We start from the raw sequence: 19,759 nt of genomic DNA, 5'->3' as shown, positions 1-19,759 counted from the left end.
AAAATAATTTACAAACTATTGTCTGCTTTTTTTTTTTTAACTTTCATTTTAATTCCAGGAGTACATGTGGAAGCTTGTTACATGGGTAAATTGCATGTCACAGGGGTTTGGTGTATAGATTATTTTATCATTCAGGTAATAAGCATAGTACCCAATAGTTTTTTTATCTTCACTCTCCTCCCACCCTCCACCTCCACGTAGGCCCCAATGTCTGTTGGTCCCATCTTTATTTCCATATGTACCCAATGTTTAGCTCCCACTTATATGTGAGAACATAACGGTGTTTGGTTTTCTGTTCCTGCATTAGTTCACTTAGGATAATGGCTTCTAGCTGCATCCACGTTGCTGCAAAGGACACAATCTCATTCTTTTTTATAACTGTGTAGTATTCTATGATGTATATGGTACCACATTTTCTTTATCCACCACTGATGGACATTTTTGGATTCTGTTTTTGCTATTGTGATAGTGCTTTCCACAGTGACTGAACTAATTTACTTTCCCACCAGCAATGTGTAAGCATTCCCTTTTCTCCACAAACTCGCCAGCATCTGTTATTTTTTGACTTTTTAGTAATAGCCATTCTGACTGGTTTCAGATGGTATCTCATTGTGGTTTGCTCTTTGGGTCCATTCAATTCCCCTAAAAATCATTTACAATCCTTCAAGTTGCCTACATTTCCCTCATCTCCCTCTATGTAAGTTTCAATCATTTGGCCTTTCTTTGAGTCTCATGTTTTTGGAACTCCTGTGTTCATGTGCATGTTAATAAATTTGAATATGCCTTTTCTCCTGTTCATCTGTCTACTGCCAGTTCATTTCAGGGATCCTTCAGAGGGTAGAGAGGAAGCTTGTCCTTCACTCCTACAATAGTGTCAATATCCACTACTGGTTCAAGCTAAAAACCTAGGTGCCAACCTTGTGTCCCCCTTTCCTTCTCCATCATCACCAAATGCTGCTGGCCCTCTAAATGAGGAAGGTCTCCATTACCTTTGCCCTAAATTTTTTTTTTTTTTTTTTTTTTTTTTTTTTTTTGAGAGAGAGTCTCGCTCTGTTGCCTAGGCTGGAGTACAGTGGTGAGATCTCAGATCACTGCACTCTCCACCTCCCAGGTTCAATCGCCTGCTTCAGCCTGCTGAGTAGCTGGAATTACAGGTACCCGCCATCACACCCGGCTAATTTTTGCATTTTTAGTACAGATGGGGTTTCACCATGTTGGCCAGGCTGGTCTTGAACTCCTGACCCCAAGTGATCCACCCTCCTCGGCCTCCCAAAGTGCTGGGATTACAGGCATGAGCCACTGCGCTCAGCCTAGTGTAAGTTTTAAGTCACAATTATCCTCTCTGCTCTTGGGCCTCTATAGACCTCCCAACAGGCCTTCCTGCTTTAAATCCATTGGCCATGGAGTGACCTTTAAAAACCCAAGTCTGATCACGTCACTCTCCCATGTAAGATTCCTCATTGTCTTTCCTTTGCTCTTTGGCATAAACCAGTGGTCCTCAACCTTTTTGGCACCAGCGACAAGTTTTGTGGAAGACAATTTTTCCATGGATGAGGTGTGGGTAGCGGGGTGGTTTCAGGACGATTCAAGTGCATTCCATTTATCATGCACCTTATTTCTATTATGATTACATTGTAATACATAATGAAATACTTACACAACTTACCATAATGTAGAATCAGTGGGAGCCCTGAGCTTGTTTTCCTACAACTAGACAGTCCCAACTGAGGGTGATGGGAGACAGTGACAGATCATCAGCCATTAGATTCTCATAAGAATCGTGCAACCTAGATCCCTTGCATGTGCAGTACACAAGAGGGTTCATGTTCCTATGAGAATCTAATGCCACTGCTGATCTGACAGGAGGTGAAGCTCAGGCAGCAATGCTTGCTCACCTGCTGCTCACCTCCTGCTGTATGGCCTGGTTCCTAACAGGCCAAGGAACGGTACTGGTTGGGGACCCCTGGTGTAAACTCACTCTATGAGGTCCTGCATGATGAGGCACAGCCATGCTGACATCATTTTTTTCCTTAAACACATTAAGCTTCTTCCCATCTCTGGGCCTTTGGGATACTGTGCCCTCTGCCAGGAACACCCTCCCTGTGTGCTTGGCAAGGTGACAACTCATGCTTTGGTTCAAATAGAAGAAATCTCTAATTGCTGTGGCTAAAGCATGCTCTCCCAATTACTTACCACCCTTTTACTTATCTTTGGCGGAGTTGGTCTAATATTTTGTTTACTTGTTGTAGCAAGGTGGACTACTAAGGACCCGAGTAAGGACTCTTAAGGCAGAGCCCATGGTCCCCTCTGTGGGTTTACCTGCCCTTGGTGATCCCCTCCTCATGAGAGTGGGTGGTGGTTTCTGGGACTCATTTCTAACCAGCAGAACACAGATAAAGTGATCCAGTGTTCATGATTGTGCACGCATGATTACGTTCCCTGAGAATGTAATGTCTATCTTGCTGAGAGGCTCTCCCTTGATGGCTTTGAAGAAGCCATTGGCCACACTGAATTGTCATGGGGAGGGGAATATGCAGCAAAGAACTGAGGGCTTAAGTCCTGTTGCCAGCTGGATGCTGCCAATGACCATGTGAGCTTGGAATGTGGTCCTTCCCCAGTCGGACCCCAAATGAGAACACAGCCCTGATGACACTGTGATCACAGGCTTGCAAAAGACCTAGCCAAGCCATGCCTGGACCCCTAACACATGAAGAATGTGAGATAAGAAATGCCTGTTCTTTTAAGCCAATAGTTGCTGGTAAACTGTTACATAGCAACAGATATGCTTGTTCACTCACTCTTGCATTAGAAAGAAAACTTCAGAAGGGAGAGACCAGGGACCCTTGCATTCTTCATTATTAAAGCTGCAGAACCCAGCTGGATAGATAGCATAGAGAGATAATATCAGACACTTGTATGAATGAAGGAAACATCCAATAAACAGTAACTGTTAATAGTTATATTAATAGTGGGCTGATCTATTGCCTCCCCTGTTTCTTGAATGGCCACCATCCCAGCCCTGTCCCATCTGCATATCCCATCCTCCTAGCCACTGTGATTGGTCTGGGGTCGCTCACATGACCCAAGTCTATCCAATCGGAGCCAAACCCAGAATATTTGTATATACTGTTGGAAAAAAGCTGTTTTCTTGCCCAGGATGGAGCTCCTGGGACCTCCAAAAGGGGCGGCGGGCCTGCCTGCAAAAGCAGCTCACACTGAGGAAAGCTGTCCTGAGAGATGAGGGGTGAGAGATGCCTAATGACACCACCTGAGCCCCTGGAATCAGCAGCACCTCAAGATCTACCCCTTGGCCTTTTGGTTGAGTGAAACTAATCCTTCTCCCCACCACTCCTCTTTTTAAAGTAATGTGGAATTGGTGTCTATCACGAGCAACTAAAAAAATCCCTATTACCCAGCACCAGTCATGAAATTGACAGAGGAATAGGCAGGTCTGATGTATGGAGCAGGACTTGATTGTGGTGTTGGAGCACAGTGGGCAGGATGGAAGGAAGGCTGGCCTACAAAATGAGGGGAGGCCTGGGGACAGCAGGATCTGGGCCTTGGTAGATGCTGGGTTATGCCTGGGTGGTGATGGCAAAGACAGAAGCTCACTCCTTTCTGCCCTCCCTGAGGCATGAGTCTGTCCAGAGACCATCAGATTCTACCTGGTGAATCTTTGCATGCTTTTCTGGGGGTGGGGGGGAGATGGTTATTTTATGTCCTCCTGGCAGAGTTTAAATTCCTTAAGGACAGGAGACACATTTTGTTCATCACTGTAATCCCCTAGGGCCAAGCAGAAAATTGCTTGAATGCAATATATTCTTAGTAAATTCTGGTTGAACTGAATTAGAATATGGTGGAACCTCTTTAATACTGATGTCAAAGCCTAAGAATAATTTATAAATTATTGGCCATGTTGCTTCAGGCTATATTAAGTGCCATTTTATTTATTTTATTTTAGGTGCCATGATTTAACATATGGTAAAGCTGAATCCACATGACCATGGTCCATGACATAAAAGTGTCACAGGTGTGTGAACCACAGCGACTCCAACTTGAGTAGGGGCTGGTTAAAATGAGGCTGAAACCTATTGGGCTGCATTACCAGATGGTTAAAGCAGAGACAGGAGGTCGGCACAAAATATAGGTCATAAAGACCTTGCTGATAAAACAGGTTGCAGTAAAGAAGCTGGCCAAAACCCACCAAAACCAAGATGGTGATGAGAGGGACCTCTGGTCGTCCTCCCTGCTACACTCCCACCAGCACCATGACAGTTTACAGATGCCATGGCAACGTCAGGAAATTATCCCATATGATCTAAAAAGGGGAGGCATGAATAATCCACCCCTTGTTTAGCATATAATCAAGAAATAACCACAAAAATGGGCAACCAGCAGCCCTCAGGGCTGTTCTGTCTATGGAGTAGCCATTCTTTCATTCCTTTACTTTTTGCAATCTCTGCTCACTGCAAGCTCTGCCTCCTGAGTTCAGGTGATTCTCCAGCCTCAGCCTCCTGAGTAGCTGGGATTACAGGCGGCTGCCACCACGCCCAGCTAATTTTTGCATTTTTAGTAGAGACGGAGTTTCGCCATGTTGGCCAGGCTGGTCTCAAATTCCTGACCTCAAGTGATCTGTCCACTTTGGCCTCCCAAAGTACTGGGATTACAGGCGTGAGTCACCGTGCCCGGCCTCCTTTACTTTCTTAATAAATTTGCTTTCACTTTACTCTGCTGACTCGCCCTGAATTCTTTCTTGTGCAAGATCCAAGAACCCTCTCTAGAGGTCTGGATTGAGATCCCCTGCCTGTAACAAAAGGAAGGGATATACACAGAGATGCACAGCACACAAGCAAAGCAGAGGTTCAGCATAGACACAAGCGTGATGCCGCTTAGGGAGACTTGGGGCTTCAGAGGAAAGAGACTTCTAGGCTAGGTTAGGAAGAGATGTGGCTGGCTGGATAAGGAGATGGAAGGAAAGAGCAAAGAGGATGGCACAGTCAGCACAGGGACCGCAGCAAGTGAGAAAGCATTTCTGGCCATACTTTTTTTTTTTTTTTGAGACGGAGTTTTGCTCTGTTGCCCAGGCTGGAGTGTAGTGGCATAATCTCGGCTCACTGCAACCTCCACCTCCTGGGTTCAAGCGATTCTCCTGTCTCAGCCTGAGTAGCTGGGACTACAGGTATGTGCCACCATGCATGGCTAATTTTTGTACTTGTCTGGCCAAACTTTTTGAGTCCCTGAATCTCTCCTTTCTGGGACCTCCCAAATTCTCTAGCAGCAGCATTTTTTTTCATCTGATATACCCTAATTAGGACCCATTTTCAAGATTCTAGATGCTAGGTGTTCCTCAGACTCCCACACCTCTCTGAATTCATGAGTCCCAACAAGATGATGGTTAGAACCCTGGCAGGCCACAGGGACATGGCCACCCTGTTACCTTCAGAGGGAACTGTTGGGTGAGTTCTGGCACGTAGGCAGCCCCAGCCTGCTTCTTGTGCAAAGACACAACCACAAAGTACTCAAAGAGCTGCCTCTCCTGGTACTCGATGAGCTCCCAGGCAAGTACCGAGGCGCCTGCTTCAGGCGGGACTTCACGTTGACCAGGCACTGGCTGTGAGCTGGGTGAGGCAGGGAGAAAGAAAGAGAGAGAGAGAGAGAGAGAGAGAGCAAAGAGCCTGAAATGACCATGAGTCCATGTGGAATTGTACCGAGCTACAATAGGTTATGTAATTCTCAGCTCGAGTACCTTTTTCTAATCCCCAAAGTGCTTCTGTGTCTAACAAATTAGTAGGAAACTCTTTACTTGGGACCTCTGCCAAAGTTCTGGGAGAACCAACATTCAGTTGGCTACCAAACCAATCAGGGTGCAGGAGCCTGGCTCTGCTCTGCCATGGTTTTGCTGTCTGGACTCTAGGCAGAGGCTGAAGATGTTCTTGCTTTCATCTGTTTGATGAGATGGGGACAGTGACTCCTCCCCTCACCCATTTCCCTCGTCTTTTGGTTTGTGTGATGTGACAGAATCCAGACTATAGGGCTTTTGGAGCTGGGAGCTTTGTAAACATCCCTTGTTACTCAACTGGCAGAGATCCCACTAACTCAGGAACTCCTGTCCACCTCCCCTCCTGCCACTAACTCTGCAATGAAATGGCCTTGCTTCACTCTAGAGGTGAGTCCGGGAGCAGCTGGGTGTCAGAGATGAATGCAGCAGGGTCACTGAGTGGACAGGTCCCTGTCACCTCATTCAGCAATCTGGACTTGCTTTCTTTTTTTTGAGGTGGAGTCTCGCTCTGTTGCCCAGGCTGGAGTGCAATGGCACAATCTCAGCTCACTGCAACCTCTGCCTCCCGGGTTCAAGCGATTCTCCTCCCTCAGCCTCCCGAGTATCTGGGATTACAGGCGCCTGCCACCACGCCTGGCTAATTTTTCGTATTTTTAGTAGAGACGAGGTTTCACTCTGTTGGCCAAGCTGGTCTTGAACTCCCGACCTCATGATCCACCTGCCTCGGCCTCCTCAAGTGCTGGGATTACAGGCGTGAGCCACCGTGCCCAGCCCCTGGACTTGCTTTCTTTGGCTTCTCCCTGGGGTCTGAAAAATTGCAGAAAACTCACTAAAGCCTTGGCCTAGACTATCTAATTTTAGACCCATAGGGACCAATTATTTCAACAATTTCATCAGACAGATGAGGAACTAGAGGCCCTGGATCTTAAGTGATTTCCTCCAGATCACACAGTAATTTGAGCAGAAGTGGGCAGAAGCTCCAGGTCTCTGGAACCTTAGGGCTGCAGTGTCAAGCCTTGAAGTGTGGGAAACCCTCAGGACATAGGGAGAGGCACGGGAGCAGGGGTCGCTGCCGTTACTGTGGCCACCCTGGCTCTCAGCAACTGTAGTGCCATTTTGATCATGCCCATGACGGACCGGCCCTGGAGCACCCTGTGGCCCCACTCTCCCGAGATGTCCACGCCTTGCCGAGCAAGCTAGGGCAGGACACTTCTGTCCCTCATACTGAGGAGGAGGGGCCACCTTTGCAGCTTCCAAGTCACCTGCCTGCGTCCTGCACAGTAGTGGCTCTCCTCACCTTTCAGCTTCTCCTCTGTGTCACTGTCAGACTCACTGTTCTCATCTGTCACTAGAAGAAAAGAACAAGGAAGAAAATTGCAAATGTGAGTTCTTCTCATGTAGGAAAGTTTCTATGTGGTAGCACAGATCAAATGTTCTAATTCAGAGGGGGTGTTGTCTCTTTTTTCTTTTTTTGAGATGGAGTCTCACTTTGTCACCCAGGCTGGAGTGCAGTGGCACAATCTCGACTCACTGCAACCTCTGCCTTCCAGGTTCCAGTGATTCTCCTGCCTTAGCCTCCTGAGTAGCTGGGACTACAGGTGTACACCACCATACCTGGCTAATTTTTCTATTTTTTAGTAAAGACAAGGTTTTGCCATGTTGGCCAGGCTGGTATTGAACTTCTCACCTCAGGGGATCCGCCTGTCTCAGCCTCCCAAAGTGCTGGGATTACAAGCATGAGCCACCGTGCCCGGCCTCTTGTTGTCTCTTTCAATGTATTGCACAAACCACGTCTCGTCCAACTCGATGTACTGCCAAATTAATTTGGCTCTAGTTCAGATGGTACTAGATGATACCTATATCAGATAATGCAACAGAAGGTCCTGGCCACTTTTGTGCAGGCTAAGGAAGGCTGCTCCCACAGTCAGGCCGGGGCCTGCAGTGCTGGGCTGACTTGGTGGTGGACCAGGACAAGGATGGGGAGGCAGGGGACATGCTGCCCCGGCTGAGCTCCCAGCCCCACCACTGTCCCAAAGACAGTGCGGGACATTTACAAAGCATCAGCTTGTTCTCCTCCTTGGTGAGCCAACCAGAAAAAACGGAAGCCACTTCTGGAAAGAATCTCTTTTCCGATTCTTGAGGGAGGAGGGCTGGTGGTGGGGGTTCTACCTTTCCTGAGTTGCTCTCCATTGACTGGGACAGCCTCTTCACCCGTTTCTTTCCTCTCCGGACCTCATAAATGGCGTTGATTCGCAACACCAGCTGCCAGACACCAGGAGAAGAACAGCGAGTGTTAGCAGCCTGCTCTCTGTGGCAGCTGGGCTTCCCTCACTGCCCCTCTCCTAGGATGATGGAGGGCCAGGGCCAGGGGGAGCGGGAGAAACTTCCAATGGGCTCGTGGGTGTCTTTCAATCATTTTTTTTATTGAGACAGAGTTTCGCTGTTGTCGACCAGACTGGGGTGCAATTGCGCGATCTCAGCTCATTGCAGCTTCTAACTTCTGGGTTCAAGAGATTCTCCTGCTTCAGCCTCCTGAGTAGCTGGGATTACAGGTACCCACCAATACGCCCAGCTAATTTTTGTATTTTTAGTAGAGACGGGGTTTCGTCACGTTGGCCAGGCTGGTCTCGAACTCCTGACCTCAGGTGATCCACCCACCTTGGCCTCCCAAAGTGCTGGGATTACAGGCGTGAGCCACCGCACCCAGCCCAGTCATTTTTTTCTACCACACAGGAACGTGACTGTCAAGGAAACTAAAGGAGGCTGCCAGCTCCACTGCCCTGTGGGCATCTGTTGTCTGGATCTGCTCACGAGCAGCAGAGACCCAATGGGGAGACAGCCCATTGCTCATGATGCGATGGCTGCTTTCCCTCTGAGGCTTCAATGTCACTGCGGCTTGGGAAGGAGCTTTTCCTCCCAAAACAAAACAAGAAAAAGAAGAGACAGAAAAAATAAAAGTTCCCAGGCAGGGCTCCCTTCATGGGAATCATTCCAAAGAATGTCAGAGCAGCCCTGAGTGGGGTGGGAACCGGGATTAGAACGGCTCCCGAGCCCTAGCTTGGGACTTCGGGGAGCGGTGCCATGCACCCGAGCGTGCAGCCCCATCTGCAGAGGGACACACTCCCCAGACGTCATGCACCCTCCATGTGTTCACAGAACACACAAATGCAGTGTGCAAGTGCACATGGATACCCTGGTGTGGGACACATCCCAAGCCTCCAAGCAGGCCACTCAGCCTATGTGGTCTCCCCCATCACCACTGTGCCCTGCCCCTCCCCACCTCCCAGGCCAGCCTAGTTGTCTGATGCATTTGAAAGGAGACCTGCTTCCATGGAAAATGTTTTTCATATTTCAGACCAAAAAAGTTTGGTGTTTCCTATGCATTTGTTTTCCCTCTTCTTGCATGAGAAGCTGGTGAGTGCAAATTTATATATTTTGCTTTGCTGGATCCCCCGGGGCTTGCTATCAAAGAGCACACATTCATGGCACATGTGATTCAGAATCCCACACATGGAGGAACTCTAAAATTAGTTGTTCTGTGTGCTTACAAAATTAATCTTATTATCTCGCAGATATGTTAAAGGTTATGTAACACTTTTATCTGTATAGGTCAGTAAACAAAAATATAGGACGGTAATCAATTTCCATGTTCTATGAATATTTTATTTATCTATTTATTTTGAGACAGTCTTGCTCTGTCACCAGGTGGGAGTGCAGTGGCGTGATCTTGGCTCACTGCAACATCCGACTCCTGGTTTCAAGTGATTCTCATGCCTCAGCCTCCCGAGTAGCTGGCATTACAGGTGTGTGCCACCACGCCCAGCTAATTTTTTTGTATTTTTAGTAGAGACGGGGGTTTCAACATGTTGGCCAGGCTGGTCTCGAACTTCTGACCTCAAGTGATCTGCCCGCCTCAGCCTCCCAAAGTGCTGGGATTACAGGCATGAGCCACCGTGTCAGCTTGAATATTTTAATTCTTATTTTCAATATTTAAACATTGTCTGGCCCTCTTTGCTTCTAGCTGGTTGGGTGTCTCTGGGCCATTTGGTTGGCCTCTATGGAGTCAAATGTCCTCATCGGAAAAATGAAGGGGTTGGAGTGTTTCAACAGTCACTTCTGTTGAAACACTCCAACTTTCTAACAGCCAAGTGTCCATGGACAGATAGGTGGATATACAAAATGTGGTATATACATACAATGGAATACCATTTAGTCTTAAAAAAGAAGAAAATGCTGACACATGCTTAAACCTCGAAGACACTAAGCGAAGTGAAATGTCATTCACAAAGGATGATTCTGTGTGATTCCACTTAAGTGAGATATTTCCAACACTCTAACTTTCTAGGTTCTAGGGTGACAGTTCTTAGCTGTCCTCAGACTTGCCAAGTCCTTTCATAACCTCTCCTAGTGCTGCCAAGGTGAGTCACTCAATAGGCACCACTACTTAAAGGCATACTCCCTAAGTGGACTTCAGCAGAACCATCTCTTTCTCTCTCTCTCTCTCTCTCTTTTTTTTAGAGGCAGCATCTCGTTCTGTCACCTAAGCATAGAGGAACAGAATATATAAAATTAGTTTTATGTATCAATATTTCATAGTCAACTGACTTTTTTGAAGAATCAGAGAAATAAGAAGTTAATTTTTTCCTTTTTTATAATCGCCATGCATTATTGCCAGTGACATAGAGATTGACTCAGTTTAAAAGACAGAAACTTTTTCTACCAGAATATGACAAAAAGGCTGCCAAGAATTTCTAAAAGGTCAGCATTTTCTGGATCTCCAATTCAATACTAGACATTTATGTATCTGTAATATTAATCTACAATGAAGTAGACATTTATATATCTGCAATATTAATCTATAATAAAAAAATTAGCTAGAATAAAAATTCCTGGAACTGATGTCTTACCATTTCCTCAATTCAGAATGTAATTTTAAGACAGAGCAAGTTTCACACTCCTCAGTAATGAAAACTCATCCAAATTATTTTTTATTCCATAAAAGAGATCATAAATTCATGTACAATTATGGAGCATTCTTATGTAAAACTCTTCTACCTGTAGACATCCAAATGTTGTCATTTCAAAGTAAAAAAAGTTATTTATTTTCTTCTTGATTATAGTTAAAATAAGAGATAATCACTTACTATAGAACTGCAAAAGTCAGAGTGATGCTTATATGCCAATCCACATATTTTACTATAAATTATTACTTTCCAGTAAACCAAAGAAGCTATGTTTTTAAATGACCTCCAATTTTATTCTTAAATAACAGCAAATTCCTATCAACAACATTGCAAATATTAAAATAACTTGCATTCTTTAAAATTATAACATAATAAACTGTGCTGAAAAGGAAAAAGAGTACCTTGTCAAAAGGTTTTCCAATAGCATTTTCTAAGGATAAATCTTCCACTTCAAGCGATGGGTTATGGCATTTTAGTTCCTTTAGACATGCATTTAAAATGTCCAGTATAGCAGTCTGTATAGCAAGCATGGCAAGTGTCACAGAAACGTGGATTTCTACAACTTCAGGTCTGTGCTGTTCTAAAAATGAGTTTACTGCCACATGGAACCTAAAGAGACAAATATTTTTCAACAATTTTCTAGAGTTTCAGCAGCTATATATTTCTGGTCTTGGTTTAACATCTCATTTTTATAAATGTTACAAATAACACGAAAAGCAAAACAACGAACAAGTGAAAAGCAAAACAACATTTTCAAAAACACTTTGAACCTCAATGAATAGAAGCATTGCATTATTCAGATAAGGTAAGGGTCAGCAAACTACCATCTGGGCCAAATCCTGTACCTGTTTCTATAGTCTCTTTGGAATGCAGTCACACTCATTACTTATGTAAGCAGTCTATACTTGCTTTTGGGCAATAACAGAGTTGAGTAATTGTCACAGTCTATATGGCCTGCAAAGCCCAAGATATTTACTACCTGGACATTTACATGAAGAGTTTGTTAACTCCTAAAACAAGGTATAATCAAGAAAGTTAAAAATACTATAACTACTCTTTTTTTTTTTTTTGAGATGGAGTTTCATTCGTTGCCCAGGCCAGAGTACAATGGTGTGATCTCGGCTCACTGCAACCTCTGCCTCCTGGGTTCAAGTGATTCTCCTGCCTCAGCCTCCCAAGTAGCTGGGACTACAGGCATGTGCCAACATGCCCGGCTAATTTTTGTATTTTTAGTAGAGACGGGGTTTCACCATGTTGACCAAGCTGGTCTTGAACTCCTGACCTCAGGTGATCCGCCTGCCTTGGCCTCCCAAAGTGCTGGGATTACAGGCGTGAGCCACTGCACCTGGTGTACAACTACTCTTAAAATAACATATATTATAACCAAAATACATGGTAGCATAGGTTGCAAAAATGTTTGAAAACTGAAACCTTAATGTTATTCCTAGAAATTAACAAAACTTCTTCAAAACCTTTGTGCTTTATTTCCCTGTTGAGTAATTTTCAAAGCAGAAGTGGTAATCTTAGCCAATAAATCTGCAGTACACCTAAAGCTGTTGTATATGTGGGTCTCTAGATCCCTGGGAGTTTCACTAAATGTATAAGAAAGAATAAAGTGGCTGTCTTGGATGGACCAGCAGAAAAGTAACCACCAAATTGCTCTCGACTTAAATAAAATCACAAACTTGGTGAACACAAACTTATAGCTGGATGTGTTTGTTATAAACCTGACTAGGTTCTATCAAACAAAGTTACAATGAATTTTACATTATAGTATATCAAAGTGCAACTAAGTTACAGTAGATCTCACAAAAACAGATGACAAATAATGTCATCATTATTTGTCACATAATGTTCTTTACCTTGGCCACAGTTTCCTCACAAAAAGATTTCTCATCACTCTTTCCACATGACAAAAACCAGTATCAAAGGCAACAGCATTGTCTGTGAAAGCTTTAATAAAACCACATTTATTTTTCTGGCGAAAGAGGCGCAAGATGAATGCTTCTTGACACGACTCAATTATTCTGTGGGCTCTATACACCAAGATGCCTGAGGGGGAGAAACGTAATTTAAACTACGAACAGGTAGGTAATTTTTATGCTCATTTCCATTCATTCATCACATTTTTCTCAAGTACCTACATGAGAATGAACAAGCACCATTCTCGACTGGGCATATAGCCACGCACAGAACAGACATAAATCCCTGTCCTCAAGGAATTGACTATAAACAATATAAATACGTAAAATATTTAGGATATTACAAGTGCTGAGAAGAAAAAATGAATCAGAAAAGGAGGAGAGTGAGTATGTATGAGGGGTGGTCTCACCAAGGTGATACCTGAATAAAGGCTGGATGGAGCCTTGTGACCATCTGGGCCAAGAGAGTTTCAGGCTGCCAGGCTGAGGGGACAGTGAGGGCACAGGTCCTGGGGTAGGGTGTTTCTGGCATGTTAGAGGAGGAATTTCTAAAAGCAAAGTAGGTCATGAATTTTTTTTTTTAATATATGAATCAGATGTGGACTACACAAAATAGCCACATTTTAGAAGTCTGGGCAACATCTACATCACCTATTAGATGAATTCAATTTTCAGAATCAGAAGATAGTCAATTCAGAGGTAAATTAGTCCATTTAAAACAAAAACCTTCAATCGACATACTTAACATGTGTCTTTGGGGGTGTGCATGATTATAACACCTCAGAATCTCAAAAATAACAATTATACATGCTTTGTTATTTATGAAATGAGACTACCGACCCAGACCTTTCATATATATTGTGTCATCTGATGCAGTGTGATTAGTGCTAAGTTAGGGAGAAACATGAGATGACATAAAGGCATACAGACATCCTCTCTAGATCAAAACCTCAATTACTCCATGACGAGTCTGCCTTTTAGACCTAAATCAAGCTGGTTACCTTACATATATTTGGGATAATGGTACTTGCGTGCTTTTGATCCAGATCTCATATCTGGAAGGTTATGGACAATGATACTAACAGTGATTTATGACCCTTCTAATAGTTCAATAAACTAAACTCAGATTTTACTATTTTAATGTTTAAGTTTTGGATAGAGGTGGATGGAGCTAAATTTACTCTAGCTCAGCAAATTATCTTCCAAATATAGTAAAAATTAATAGTGTCATTTAGGAATTTATAGACAAAGGATTTTCAATAATCCCCTAATACATGTACATAACTAATTTACTACTCAGAAAACATTCTGTACCTACTTGGTGGGTTTTCCCAAAGACTCTAAGAGGCCACATTTTGTTAGCCTGGATTGAAATATTACATAGAGTCAAGAATAATAAAAATGAACTTCCAAAGAAAAGGAAAAACTCAATTTAAGAAAACGTTGCGCTCCAAAAAGTTGTCTTTATTTTGGTTGGAACCCAGGAGGAAGAAGAGAACTAATACTACATCCCAGGTAACTGGATTAGGCGTTCCTATAGATTTTTATTTCATTTAATTGTCATGATAATTCCATGCAGTAGGTATCATGATGAGACCAAGAAAGCAACTTAACCAAGGTCATCCAGCAAGCAAGTGGGAGGCCGAAGGTTCCACATCATGTGTACAATCATGTTATTCCTATTTAGTCACACCAACTCAAGATACCCCTTTTTCAAAAAATAAAAATAAAAATAATAGAAGCAGGTTAGGTTTTTGGGAGGAGTTTTAGCTCCACAAAAGCCTACTTTAGTTTTTTTTGTTCCTATGACATTTTGTACCTCATACTGTACTATAACTACTTCTTTACTTGTCTCCTCCACTAAACTGCCCGAGAACAGGAACATCGTAAGACCAACAGGCAGAGATCACAGAGATCACAGAATGCTGACTATGTGCCATGATACCAAGTATTTTACATATAAGCATTTAATTTCACTCTGACAATCCTAGGAGGAAGGTACTATCTTTATCACCAATGTACGGGTGAGTAAGCTGAGGCACAGAGAAATTAAGAAACTTGCCTAAAAATACACAGCTGGTGCAAGATGAAGAGAACTCAAACCCAGAAGCAGTCTAACTCACGAGTTCACCATACTGTCCCATTCATCTGTCTATCTTCAGCACCCTTCCTGCCAAACAGGGACCCTTAGTGAGTTAAATATTTGTTGAATGAATATAAAGTGGGGGCACAGCACTGGGTACACAAATCTAAAGTGTAACTGAAAAATACATACATATTTCCCAGAAAGTGTGTTCTTAGTTCTGTCTGGAGATGTCAGGGTCAGTTTTGGCAATGAAAGCATCCTCCTGTCCTGTTCTTTTCAAAGTACAACCTCACCAGATATTTATATAGTTCTCCCACGTGTTAGGAGTTCTGGTTAGCAGGGACTCCCAGGGTGGGGTGTGGTGGTAATAATGGGTGGTGACAGGTGAAGAAGTTGGGGCTGGGGGATTCAGCCTTTCCAGAGGGTTACCTGCACTTCACGCACTGCCCTTTGGTCAGTCCTGGGGGATGATCCCAGGGGATGAAAGAATTCAAAAGAATTCATTTTTGGCATTCATTTACATTCCACTCAGCTAAGCATCAGTAAGAGCTCCAGCTTATTATTGGCTGGGCTTTGATCAGAAAGGAGGAGGGAATTTGGCATTTTTCATTAGGAGCTACAGATAAGCCAGACTTCAACGTTGCATAGATTCACATTGCTCTCTGCCTAATTAGGTTGCACTGTAACTGAAAGTCACAGGATATTACTGACACCTAGTGGTAGTTTCAAACACAACAACAAAAAATTTTTTTAATCAATTTAAAAAATAAAGTAAAACCAAGCTTATAAGAAAGCAAACAGTAAAAGACTGGTGTATCAAGATTTCTGGTTATAAAAGGTCAATTTTATTTGGTATCAATTACTAAGAGTTTGTTGTTACCAGGCACTATACTAAGCAATTATTTTATTAACTTAATCCTTATAATAACTTTAGGAGGCACTGTTTTCTTAATGAGAAAACTGGGGTTAATGAAAATTAAGGAGCTTGGTTTGTAAGCAGGGTGTTAGCATTCAAAATCAGGTGAGACTATGATACTGTTTATAACAATTATAAAAGTTATAAAAGAGTAACCAAACTTCTTCAATCGGTTTACCACTGAAGCATTCACTCACACATTTATTTATCAAATTTTTCTTGAGGGTCATCTAGGTTCAGGGCAATATGACAGATGTTGGAAGTAAGATTATGAATTTCAGAGTCTCTCTGCCTCCAGAAGTTCACTAACGATCACAGTACTATACCCACCCATCATTCACCCACAAATATGTCTTTAGTGCCTACCATGTACCAGTTATTTAGCCTGGGATGAACACCTTGTTCCTTGTGCTTAAGCTTATCTTGTGAGTGAGACAGACAAACACATAAATATAATGTAGTGTTGTGGGCACTATGACTGGGGAGAAATACAGGGTAATATGAGGGCACAGAGGCACAGCCCCTACATTAGCTTTGGGGACATCAGAAAAGATTTTTGAAAGGATAATGAAAATGAATTTCTTTTCTATTTAATTCTAGGTAAAATAATTTTTCCTCAAAATAAGCAAGCAACTACTTGATTTAATTTCAAATAATGCCACGAAAAATCTTAAAGAGGAAAACTAAATATTTTAGGAAATATACAAAGATTATTTATAAACATTTCAAATCTGAGTTCTAAAAGCAAATGCTAACGAATTGCAAGTATTTAGTGAATAAGAGCTTAGAAAACAAGGAAAAATTATTCTAGCATTTAGTCACTTATCCAGGCCACAGATATTTATTGAGCATCTACAATGTGTCAGGTATCATGCTGAAAGTTGGAAGCATAATGTTGAGCAAAAGGATCCAGTAGTGCCCACTAGAAAGTTCTAGTACAGTGTTTAGCAGAGGAGACAGACAAAAATAAAAATGTACAAAATACCCTCTCCAGTCCGTGCCTCCAAGGTGACAAAGAAAAGAAAGGACGATGGTTGTGCCAAAAAGGGCTGCGGCCACGTGCAGCCTATTTGCTGCACGAACTGTGCCTGATGTGTGCCCAAGGACAAAGCCATTAAGAAATTCGTCATTCAAAACACAGTGGAGGCCACAGCAGTCAGACACTTCTGAAGCGAGCGTCTTTGACGCCTATGTGCTTCCCAAGATGTATGTCAAGCTAAATTACTCTGTGAGTTGTGCAATTCACAACAAAGTAGTCAGGAATCGATCCTGTGAAGGCTGCAAGGACCGAACACCCCACCCCGATTTAGACCTGTGGGTGCTGCCCCACGACCTCTGCCAAAGGTGATGTAGGGAGCTGAGTCCTTCAAGACTGAAGACAGACTATTCTCTGGAGAAAAATAAAATGGAAATTGTACTAAAAAAAAAAAAAAAAGTACAAATTTACATACAAATAATAAGATTTCAAATTCTTACCAGTAATTAAATCTGAAGGTATTCTATCAGTCAAGAAGTCAACCGCAAGTATCCTACTTGTTGCAAATATAACACCACCTTGTGTGTAAACTTCATAGCGGCTGTTGCTTGTGATTTCATTTGTTACATGGCGAGGGAGGTGTTGAACTCCTTCTATCTTCAGCTGATTGATAAAATACTCCTAAATCAAATCAAACTTGATTAGTAGGCTATTTAATACAGGGCAGTTTTTAATAGGTTACAGATATTTAAAATAATGTGCTATCTTTCTCTGAGATAATGAACTTAATAACGAATATACACACTAAGTTACTTCTTTATAGTAACTTCAACCAACCAGTCTACATTTAATGAGGTTTCCTTGTTTTGGGGTTTGCACTAAGGAATAATTGCACTTCAGTCATTATCAGCACTCAACTACAATGACATATGCACACACACACAAAACCTCAAACTTTTAAAAGCCTGGATTAAAAGATTTCTGCTACCTAGAAAATACTTCCCACCAAAGCCAGGTTTGTAGCCAAGCACATTCTATGAGACGATAACAAGGGAATCCTTTCCCCAGACAATGTTTTAGACTATCAGTTCTGTGCTGATCCATCCTAGAGGGACTTCATGTCACTGGGTCCCTTGGCTTGGTTTATTTATATCTCCAGTTTAAAACCATCTTTACTAGGCCCTGTGTGTTACCTTAGGCCCTGTGCTAAGCACTGAGGATACCTAGATGAATCAAAAAGGGTCCCTGCCCTCAAAGAGACTGTGGTCACTCTTCTCAGCTGACATTTTTCTCCTGGCCACCTGATCTATCTAGGGGATCATCAGACTTGTCAGACCAAGCTGTGTCCCCTCTCAACACCCCCCAGCCCCAGGTGTAGCCCCATTCCATCTTTCTCAGTGTTCTCCATTCTCCTTAAATGTAGTTAACCTTTGCCAACATCCTCAGCGTCCAGCTCCAATCCCTTTCTGACCCTATGGCCCTCTTAACACAGCCTTGGTGAATGCCCTATTTCCTGGTCCCTCCTTTTCCCTATTGGGTTTTTCCAGCCTCAGCATCTCCTTTCATGTCTCCCCATCACCCTCAGAGACCCTTCCATCCGCATCACTGTTCCCTTTCAGGGACCTTCCTTCTGCCCCCAGAAACTCCCTTAATGGACAACTTCAGGACTCTCCCGTTATTCCTATCCAGATCCTCCTTCTGACATCTCCTCTTCCCCTGCAGGGACCTCCGATCCTCTCCTACCACTCAGAGCCCCTTCACCTTTCAGTGCCCTTGCACCCATGTCAGGGACCTGCATCCTTCTGGGGACCCCTCTCATCCCTCTTAGTGTTGTCAGGGAATTGCATCCTTCTCGGGACCCCTTCCATCATTCTCACTGTGCCTGCACAGTGTCAGGGACCCGCATCCCCTGGGGACCCCTCCCATTTCTCTTAGTGTTCTTGAACTCTGGTCAAAGACTTGCATCCTTCTTGGGACCCCTCCCTTCCCTCTGAGAGTCCCCGCACAGTGTCGGGAACTGGCATTCCTCTTAGTGTTCTTCAACTCCTGCCAGGGACCTGCAGCCTTCTCGGGGCCCCTCCAATTCTTTTCAGTGTCCCTGCACAGTGTGAGCGACTGGTATCCTCCTCGCGACCCCTTACATACGTCTGTGTTCCCGCAGTGTGAGGGACCTGCATCCCCCTGGGGACTCCTGCCATCCTTCTCTGTGTCATCGCGTAGTGTCAGGGGCTTGAATCCCCCTCAGAGCCCCTCCATCCCTGTCAGAGGCCTCGCATCCGCTCAGGAGGCCCTCAACACTCTCTGAGTCCCCTCACACCCGCGCCAGCGCGGCCGCACCTCCTCGGCCCGCTGCGTGTTGAGCACAAGCACCAGGCAGGCTGGGTGGCAGTGCAGCTGGAGAAAGTGGTAGAGGAGCCGGTCGGCGCCGAGCCCGCGGGCGCACACTACTAGCCCGTCAGTGTCGAGCAGTTCCAGCACCAACTGCCGCTCGCACTCCAGCCGCGACGCTACCGCAGTCCGTCGAGCCAGTAGCCCTGGCTCCATGGAAGCTCTTCCGGGTCGCAGCCGAAGGAGGCCAACTCCGAGACGAGAGCAGGCCGAACTCAACCGAAGAGAGCCGAGTCCGAGAGGACGACAGCAGCCGAACGTAGCCGAGGAGAGCCGAGACTGAGACGATCGTGGCCGAACGCAGCCGAAGAGGAGCCGAGGCCAGGACAGGAGCGCTCTCAGAAAGCCGAAGAGAGCCCAGCCTGAGAAGGCAAGCGTCGGCCGAACTCAGCCGAGGAAGAGCCGAGTGGAGCCGAAGATTCATAGAGTCACCTCGAGGGGCTGGCGCTCCCTATCGGTGTAGCTTGCAGATGTCAGGCTCCATCCACGAATCTTTTGAGGTTCCATATCCCCTGGCACCCTAGCCTCAAGCTGCCAAAAAGCAAGGGAAGGAGAAGTAAGCCTAAGGAACTTAATCCCCCGACATCGGCAGTTGAAAAAGTTAGTGGTCAATATTCCAAATGCGCCTAGAGTTAGAAGCACCTGTTTCCTAGGGTGGTTTTTGGCCCTTCCTTTTGCGATTAGTCCCCATCCCTCTTTTAATTTTTTTTTTCTTTCCCGAGACAGGG

At 44.3% G+C, this 19,759-nt stretch overlaps 1 protein-coding gene across 3 annotated transcripts; it reads right to left on the bottom strand.

Annotated features, from left to right (window-relative positions):
* Positions 1 to 59: 59 nt before the first annotated feature.
* Positions 60 to 19,342, bottom strand: LOC116471112 (DNA repair endonuclease XPF-like). 3 transcript variants are annotated; one of them, XM_058440808.1, is made up of 7 exons: positions 18,981 to 19,342; positions 17,144 to 17,324; positions 12,606 to 12,795; positions 11,145 to 11,352; positions 7,950 to 8,041; positions 7,077 to 7,129; positions 60 to 5,618 (listed from the first exon to the last, which is right to left on the bottom strand). In XM_058440808.1, the coding sequence occupies exons 1-7, from the start codon at positions 19,185 to 19,187 to the stop codon at positions 5,440 to 5,442; spliced, it is 1,110 nt and encodes a 369-aa protein (XP_058296791.1). In that variant the 5' UTR covers positions 19,188 to 19,342; the 3' UTR covers positions 60 to 5,439. The 3 variants fall into 3 exon arrangements, 2 of the variants coding, with proteins under 2 accessions (XP_058296791.1, XP_032611809.1); XM_032755918.2 differs by lacking the exon at positions 60 to 5,618 and having other exon boundaries at positions 7,079 to 7,127; positions 7,949 to 8,041; positions 18,981 to 19,214; XR_009214152.1 differs by lacking the exons at positions 60 to 5,618; positions 7,077 to 7,129 and having other exon boundaries at positions 7,997 to 8,041; positions 10,687 to 11,352; positions 18,981 to 19,214.
* Between the last annotated feature and the right edge of the window lie 417 nt (positions 19,343 to 19,759).

This window comes from Hylobates moloch, unplaced genomic scaffold (genome assembly GCF_009828535.3).
Source record: "Hylobates moloch isolate HMO894 unplaced genomic scaffold, HMol_V3 SCAFFOLD_6, whole genome shotgun sequence".
Classification (NCBI taxonomy): Eukaryota; Metazoa; Chordata; class Mammalia; order Primates; family Hylobatidae; genus Hylobates; species Hylobates moloch.
This window is presented reverse-complemented; position numbering and strand designations above follow the sequence as displayed.